The sequence below is a fragment of the Cornus florida genome, unplaced genomic scaffold, assembly GCF_030987335.1.
Source record: "Cornus florida cultivar Cherokee Brave unplaced genomic scaffold, ASM3098733v1 CherokeeBrave_3.0.0_Hap2_Chr05, whole genome shotgun sequence".
Lineage (NCBI taxonomy): Eukaryota > Viridiplantae > Streptophyta > Magnoliopsida > Cornales > Cornaceae > Cornus > Cornus florida.
The window spans coordinates 23,040,560-23,048,913 of NW_026775575.1; the positions used below are offsets into that span (position 1 = coordinate 23,040,560).

At 36.4% G+C, this 8,354-nt stretch overlaps 1 protein-coding gene across 4 annotated transcripts; it reads left to right on the forward strand.

Annotated features, from left to right (window-relative positions):
• Positions 1-1,660: 1,660 nt before the first annotated feature.
• Positions 1,661-8,042, forward strand: LOC132306194 (protein CNGC15b). Of its 4 annotated transcripts, XM_059803506.1 has the most exons (8): positions 1,661-2,134; positions 2,924-3,000; positions 3,508-4,060; positions 4,160-4,372; positions 4,867-5,159; positions 5,980-6,091; positions 6,314-6,550; positions 7,180-8,042. In XM_059803506.1, the coding sequence occupies exons 2-8, from the start codon at positions 2,972-2,974 to the stop codon at positions 7,879-7,881; spliced, it is 2,139 nt and encodes a 712-aa protein (XP_059659489.1). In that variant the 5' UTR covers positions 1,661-2,134; positions 2,924-2,971; the 3' UTR covers positions 7,882-8,042. The 4 variants fall into 4 exon arrangements, with proteins under 4 accessions (XP_059659489.1, XP_059659491.1, XP_059659490.1 ...); XM_059803508.1 differs by lacking the exon at positions 2,924-3,000 and having other exon boundaries at positions 1,662-2,134; XM_059803507.1 differs by lacking the exon at positions 1,661-2,134 and having other exon boundaries at positions 2,178-3,000.
• The last annotated feature ends 312 nt before the right edge of the window (positions 8,043-8,354 follow it).

Here is an 8,354-nt window from a genome sequence, read left to right on the forward strand (position 1 = left end):
GAAACTTTGGATCTATAAACGAACGTGTTCCTCTCTGCAAGGAGATGAACGTGGTATATTTACTTTCTCAAATCTATTTCCAAGTGAATGATAAATTAGCTCCAAAATAAGGTGTTTGATAAATCTAAATGGGTATGCAAAATGTGGGAAGTGCTTGTCTCACATAGAAAAAATGTTGAAACCAATTGAAGTTTAAATAAGCCAAGTTTGTGATTTGGTTTGGGCCCACAGGCACACAAGTTTTTAAGAGGGGGAGGACCTAGGTAAGCTTAGGTCCAAACCATCTACTACACATAGGCGGGCCCCGTTCATCCGACCCGACCCGGTCCGGTTCGGGCTTGGGCTTGGTTGTAAAGTCAGGTTAACAGAATTGGGCCTGTGTTGGACTTAATTTAATTTTTGGCTAGGGCTTATTCAGATGAGTTTCACAAATGGGTGGTCCGAACCAATGCTAGTATTTGAATTTAAATTAAAACCAGTTTTGAAATAAAGAAAATTCTCCATACTTTAATGATGTTAACGTCCTTCTCTCTCTCATTATTTCCAAAAAAGATCATTCCCTCTCTCTCATCTTGCTCATTCACACGATTGGGGGAATATTTCATGCCAAAAATAAATGTTCTTTCCCACAATTTTTGGAGCATAGAAACTCTGCTTCACTCTCTTTTTCTGAAATCTAAATAGCAAAATTCCTCTGTTTTTTTCAACTATCTTTTTCTAAAATCTAAATTGCAAAATTCCTCTTTTTTAAAAAATTTAAACTACAAAATCCATTACAGAGGCTTTTAATTTGCACATTCATTTTTGGCGCGAAATATTCCTCAATTGTGGGAATAAGCAAGAGGAGAGAAAGGGAGCGATCTAACGTTATTAAAGTATGGTGAATTTTTTTTTTATTTTAAAACAATGCAGTTTTCAAACTTTGGTAAATTTTTCTTACCTCAAAACGGTGCAGTTTTTAAATTTTCTTTAAATTAGTTGACTTGGTTTAACACAAGTAATAGATAGATTTTAAATGTCATGTATCAATCTGTAAAGAATTCAACTTAAGATAACGTAGAGAAGATTTAACTTAGAGAATCCAAGTCTCTATGCTTTCTCTTCATATCTTCTCAAAATGGGAGAGAAACTACCAACGATCTTCTCAAAATGGGAGAGAAACCACCAACGGGCCAATGGCCTAACGGTATTAGCTTCTTACTTCCCAAAGAGAGGTCATGGATTCAAGTCTCAAAAGAGATAAGTGTGTGTGAGTACGACCTAGGAAAAAAAATAAAAAAATAAATAAAAATTTATGAGAAAAACCAAATGAGGGATAGAGAGTGACCTATCATCTCTTTTCTCTCCACTTAACCCACCCAAACACATCCACACCCTATTCTTACTTTTCTTTTCTTTTCCCTCCATCTCCCTCTAAATCAACCTATCCAAATACACCCTAAATTTGTATATATATTTTTGTTAAATTGCCCGATATGAAAACACTTGCACTATTATTTAAATTAAATTTGTATTTGTATCAATTGGGTACAGAAAAGCAGGCCAAAAGTAAAAGAGTATCCACGTTTGTGAACTCCTCGGATCTTTAAAAACAATAGTAATAATTAACAGATTATTAATGAATAAAATAAGAAAACATCTTCCACATTTCCACCCCAATCTGAACCTCCTCTTGTCTGGAGAGAGACATATTCATATACATATTCGTATATGTACATACATTTGTAACTAAACTGCATACTCCGTATATCTTTTCTTTGCTTTTCTCAAAGTTCTGAACCGCAAATCAAACAAATCCAAGTCTTTTGTGGGTGAAAAGAACAAGGAGAGAGCCTCTCTCTCCATGTTCTCTCCATGTTCTGACAAATATATATATATACATATCTGTATATTGTATCCCACATACCCAATCTGTATAATTCTTTCCAATTTTCAATTTGTTTCTTGTGGGAATTTGTATATGAAATGTTTTCTTTTTGGGTTTTCATTTGTTCTTCTTAATGGTGAGAACCATCAACCAGTATGGAATGAGAAAGTTTTGACTTACAAGGAGCAGCAAATCAACCAGTATGGAATGAGAAAGTTTTGACTTACAAGGAGCAGCAAAGTCATATTAGAAACTTCTATTGAGTCTGTAAGTCTCTCACTAGATTTTATTTATTTATTTTTTTATAAGTCTCTCTCTCTCTCTCTCTCTCTCTCTCTCTAAAACTCTCTTGCAGCAGTCCTTTTCCTCTTTTAGCGGAATCATGATCAGACCAATTCAAAACTTTTATTTTTCTTGTAGATCAATATTATAATTGTAACCCATTTCAATACTCTTCTTCTCTTTTATTAAATCCCTATTGACTAAACTTTAAATTATGTAGTTTTTAGTCGTCATAGTTTATAAACTACTCAAAAAAATTTTTTTTCTTCCTTTTGCTTCTGTATCTGCTCTGTGTAAATGAAATCTCTTTCTAATTGCATTCATGTTTCTGTAGTTCTTTGTTAGATTTTGGGTATATTTTACAATTTTCATATGAATTAGGAAAAATAATTATAATTCTTAGGTTTGACTGATTCCATTTCATCCAAAAAAAAAAAAATTAGACTACTCCCTACTTCAATTGAATTCAAAATCTCAGGATTTTAATGAAGGTGGGTAACAATGTGTTTATGTAAGTTCTAAGGCAACAAACAAAAAGGAATTCAAAAAAAATTGGTCACATGTTTGACTTATACTTTTGGTCTTAAAAGGAGGGAGATTCTTAAATACTATGTAAAGTTTGTATCTATCTTTTCACTTACTTCACATGATTCCTGCTGGGAGAAGCCATAGAAGGTTTCATTTAATATTGTGGCTCCAGACTCATCACCGGTCATTTTCCGGTGATTGATTCATTCCTGATATTCATATACCTATATCTATATCATACCGCAGATCAAGTCCTCTTATTGGAGCCACGGTGAGTTTTTTTCATTAAGCGCCATGGCTTATGGTAATTCAAGATCTGTAAGGTTTGGTCCCTTTGAACTCTTTTCTTCATTTCTGTTTCATATCGAATTTAATTTGATCAAGTGTTCAATACTTTAGTCTCTGATTGTTATTGTCTTGTTTATCATCAGTGGTATAATAGTTTGAATTTGCCAAAGGGATTTTGATGATCAATCATCTTATAGTTTGACAAGTGTTTGATACTTTAGTCTCTGATTGTTACTGTCTTGTTTATCATCATTCTATAGTTTTAAGTTTGCCAAATAAATTAAGATGATCTATCAGCTTATAGTTTGATAATTGTTCGGTATTTTAGTCTTTGATCGTCATCTTGTTTATTATCATCATTGCATAGTTTGAATTTGCCAAATGAATTTAGATGATCAATCAGCTTATAGTTTGATAAGTGTTCGATATTTTAGTCTCTGATTGTTGTTGTCTTGTTTATCATCATTGCATAGTTTGAATTTGCCAAATGAATTTTGATGATCGATCAGCTTATGAATTAAATGTTTGTATTAAAATATCAGATTCCAAGATGATCTTGAATTAGCCAAGTTCCCACAAATCAATGGAGATAATATGATTAAAGTCAAGTATAAAATTGATGGAAGGCAAATAACAGGGCCAAGCTCTAAGAAGGTTGAGAAGGAGGTTCACAAGGCTGGAAGATCATTGAAATCTAAAGTACTGTCCAGAGTATTTTCTGAGGACTATGAAAAAGTTAAGAAAAAGATATTGGATCCTCGAGGACCAACCATTCGCAGATGGAACAAGATTTTCCTAGTAGCATGTTTAATTTCTTTATTTGTGGACCCTTTGTTCTTTTACTTGCCAATGGTCAGAGGCGATGTTTGCATAGATATTGGAATCACCCTTGAAGTTGTCCTCACAATTATAAGATCAATCGCCGATGTGTTTTACATGGTTCAGATTTTTGTTCGCTTTCGTACAGCTTATGTTGCACCTTCTTCTCGTGTATTTGGGAGAGGTGAGCTTGTTATAGATTCTTCGAAGATTGCATTAAGGTACTTGCGCAAAGGCTTTTGGATTGATGTCCTTGCTGCACTGCCCCTTCCTCAGGTATGTCAAGCAAATTAATCAATTGGAGCCTTTTTAATTTTACCATATTGGTTCGAGCCTCTGACATGTTAAGGCCTTTGTTTATTGTTTACATTTCAGGTGTTAATGTGGGTCATCATCCCCAATCTCGGTGGTTCAACCACGATGAACACGAAAAATGTCCTTCGCTTCATTCTCATTTTCCAGTATCTGCCAAGACTTTTTCTTATATTTCCACTCTCATCGCAAATTGTTAAGGCTACTGGTGTTGTGACACAAACAGCATGGGCAGGGGCTGCATATAACCTGATGCTCTTCATGTTGGCAAGCCATGTAAGTACAAAGAAGTCCACTTGCGCTCGGTTTTAATTACACATTTCATATGAGTCACTGTTATATTAGGCATACTTGTCTATCTTGCTACTTGGTAATTTGATTTCTTGTCTCAATCCTTGTTTGGTTTTGGTATATTGTGTTATGTTGTAAAGCATATCTCGTCATTGTTGTGGTACTATTTTGCATGGTTACTGCTTTCGTAACAGATCATGGGTGCCTTAATAGCTTATGAAGACTATGCTAGCACATTAAGTTCATTCTGAGACCTAATTTGGTATATAATATTGAGATAAATCCACGCGATTCTTGGTGATCAATACATTATGAAAATATCTTGGCTGTCAGTACTCTCTTAAGCTGTTGGTGGTTCAAGAATGGTTTGAAGTGGGCTCTGTGATTACATTATATTAGGATGAAATTTTAGCTTAGTGGCGCAAACTAAAACATTCATCTCAAACATTTGTTGCTCTTCTGTTGTTTATAAAATCTAGGTTATAGGAGCTTGCTGGTATCTTTTATCAATAGAGAGACAAGAAGCATGTTGGAGGCTTGTCTGCAATCTTGAGAATCCATCTTGTCAGTATAGCTTCTTTGATTGCCCAAAGGTCAATGATCCAGATAGAAACACTTGGTTCCAATCAAGCAATGTCACCAACACATGTGATCCGAATAATGGTTCTTATCCATTTGGCATCTACACCAACGCGGTGACATCCAATGTTACTTCTTCATTGTTCTTCAACAAGTACTTCTACTGTCTTTGGTGGGGCCTGCAGAACCTGAGGTTAGATGAAACTGCCTGTTTACTGGGGAAATTCAATGTTCCTCAACAAGCATTACCTTTCCGTTTTTTTTTTTTTTTTTTAATTCAAAGAAAAAGAAAAGAAAAGAAAAGAAGAATCACCTTTTCCTGCCATTATAGTAAAAAGTTTGTTCCTTGTTGCTTATAGGATCACTTTTTGTTATATTTCATGAATTTCAGCAACTTCAGTTTGGTCTTATAACTACAACTAACAACATATTAGAGGACTTTTCAATTCCAACGAAAAAGTAGTGCTTACTTGATTAATAACAAGCAAGCCTGGCCAAGTCAATCAGACTGCTCTGTTTAGCTGCTGGGAATATGAAGGGGACACACACACTACGGGGAAAAGAATGTCCTTGAATCTTACCATAATCATGTAAACCCCAATTAACAGTGAAGTTTCATATTTCTTTTCATTCATCCATGTTTCAGCAATGAAACAGGTCATTAAAATTTTCTCAATTGGTAGCTTAGTAGGTGAAAAGGTGCCAGGGAATGTACTGTTTTTATCTGATTACCTTGGACCAAGTTGGATACAAATAAAGGGTAGCCCAATGCACAAGGCTCTGCCATTGTGGGATCTGGGTAGGGTCAGATATACTCAGCCTTACCTTTGCATGGAGAGGCTGTTTCCCGTTTTGAACTCGTGACTCACCATTGCGCCAAGGCCCACCCTCACCAAATTGGACACAAATGCTCCCCTTAATTGTTTAGCATGATCTTGTACTATAATTCCAATGTTCATTAATTAGGAAAAAAAAAAAATTGCAATGCTCATTTTTTGTTAACTTGTGTGCAGTTCTCTTGGACAAGGTCTTTCCACAAGCACTTATGTTGGAGAAAATAGTTTTGCCATCATAATCGCAACTTTGGGGTTGGTTCTCTTTGCATTGCTTATCGGGAATATGCAAGTAAGTCCTTCGATGCTTTTTGACTCAGTTATTTATTCTTTGAATTATGAGGTGCAAGGCTGATCTGGAGGCTTGTTTCGTGCCTTAGACATTAACCATTATGTATTACAATTTCTTCTTCAATTCTTGTAATTCCAAGCACTACTGAAAGGATTCAAAATGTCATCTTTTAATTTTGCCATTTACGGTAATTCTAAACAATGATACACATTTCACTCGTAGAGGTACCTCCAATCCACAACAGTTCGATTAGAAGAATGGAGGATCAAGAGAACTGACACAGAACAATGGATGCATCACAGGCAGCTACCTCCAGATTTAAGGCATTCCGTACGAAAATATGATCAGTATAAGTGGCTGGCTACTCGAGGAGTTGATGAAGAAGCCCTTCTCAAAGGCCTTCCTATGGATCTCCGGAGAGACATCAAGCGCCATCTCTGCCTAGATCTTGTTCGACGAGTAAGTCCCAAAATATTGCACATCTGTCATGATACTATCGTTTGAAGAATAAGTTATAAATATTGCATTCTCAATCTTCTCAATAATTCTTACATTTTAGAGGCAGTAAACCATACTTCTAGTTCATAATTCAAAATGGCATTTGTGTGTGTGTGTGTGTGTGGGGGGGGGGGGGGGGGGAATATTAATGAAGATAAGAGTCATATGGCAGCAAAAGGCTAACAACTGCATTACAAGGACACAAGGCCGGCCGAAAACACTGTTGTTTGAGATAGAGCTGGCTAATTATTCAGCAGAACATGTTGCCTTAATATGGCAAAGTGGTGAAAAATGATTCAGTTGCCAACTTCGTAGACTAGTTAGAATAGGTCCTATTTAAATCAAGTAGGTAGGTCAGTCCAAATGCATCCTTATCTTAAGAATTTGATAAATTTGGAATTTCACAATAGTGCTTTAAGCAAATGGATTTTACTCAGCAACACATTCCTCTAGATTGAAGCATTTAAAATAAAAAGAAATGATTATTACTTGAGTTGGTTCCAAACACAATCTTACTTGAAGGATGTTTACAGATCAAAACAAAATAGAATTCATTTTAGTCTGATGCTATTTTTCAATGGTATTAACAGGTCCCCTTGTTTGATCAAATGGATGAACGGATGCTAGATGCAATATGTGAGAGGCTTAAACCTGCGTTGTGCACCCAAGGCACTTTCCTAGTGCGCGAGGGTGACCCTGTTAATGAAATGCTCTTCATAATTCGAGGCAACCTTGATTCTTACACCACTAATGGTGGCCGTACTGGTTTCTTCAATTCATGCGGCATTGGTCCAGGTGACTTCTGCGGTGAGGAACTGCTGACATGGGCGCTTGACCCTCGTCCTAGTGTCATCCTCCCTTCATCCACTCGCACGGTGAAAGCCATATATGAAGTAGAGGCCTTTGCTCTCGCAGCAGAGGACTTGAAGTTTGTAGCTTCACAATTTCGAAGACTGCACAGCAAACAACTTAGGCACAAGTTCAGGTTCTACTCGCACCAGTGGCGAACATGGGCTGCATGTTTTATACAAGCAGCATATCGCCGGTTTAAAAAACGAAAGCTTGCGGCTGAACTCAAGGCTAGAGAGAACCCAATGGCTGCTGAGTCTGAAACATCATATGACCTATTAGACATAGATGTGCCTCCACCTGGTTCAGGATTTGCTGTGTATGCTGCTAGGTTGGCAGCGAGCATAAGGAGGGGTGTCAACAAGCACTCTGGCTCAGATTCCGGTGTCGTCAGTTCGCTACAGAAGCCGGCAGAACCTGATTTTTCTGTAGATGAGGAATGACATGGCGGCAATTGCATGCAGGTCTTACAAACTGCATCTGTGATGAAGAGTTGTCTATGTACATTAGTATTTTATCCCTACTTGCAACAAGATGGACCTTGAAATTATTGTTTTGTTCTTCTTTATACATTATATATATTCATAGTAATTTTTTTTGCAAATGTGGACAGGAAGCAATATTATAGTTCCAAAGAAGCAATGCATTTGATTCTGTGAGGCAATGTAATGAGCAAAGCTTAAAAAAATTGCATCCAATTGACACCAGCATTTTCATTATAATTACTCCATCATTTGCAGATCATCTAGCATACTGAAATTCAACCTAACTAAAGTCTCATCACCCACTTGCTCATACTTTCCCAACAATTTCTATCATTTTCCTTCACTTTCCCAAGAATATGCCATGAAGACATTAAAGACATGATCAAGACTCTTCCAAGCTTCCATCAAGGTTACAGAATTGAGGAAAGAGA

Bases quoted from the DNA above. Each gene is read 5' to 3' on its own strand.
- LOC132306194 (XM_059803506.1), top strand. From the start codon at position 2,972: ATGGCTTATGGTAATTCAAGATCTGTAAG. The intron at 3,001-3,507 runs GTTTGGTCCCTT...TTAAAATATCAG, and splicing joins GGTAATTCAAGATCTGTAAG to ATTCCAAGATGATCTTGAAT. The intron at 4,061-4,159 runs GTATGTCAAGCA...TTTACATTTCAG, and splicing joins CTGCACTGCCCCTTCCTCAG to GTGTTAATGTGGGTCATCAT.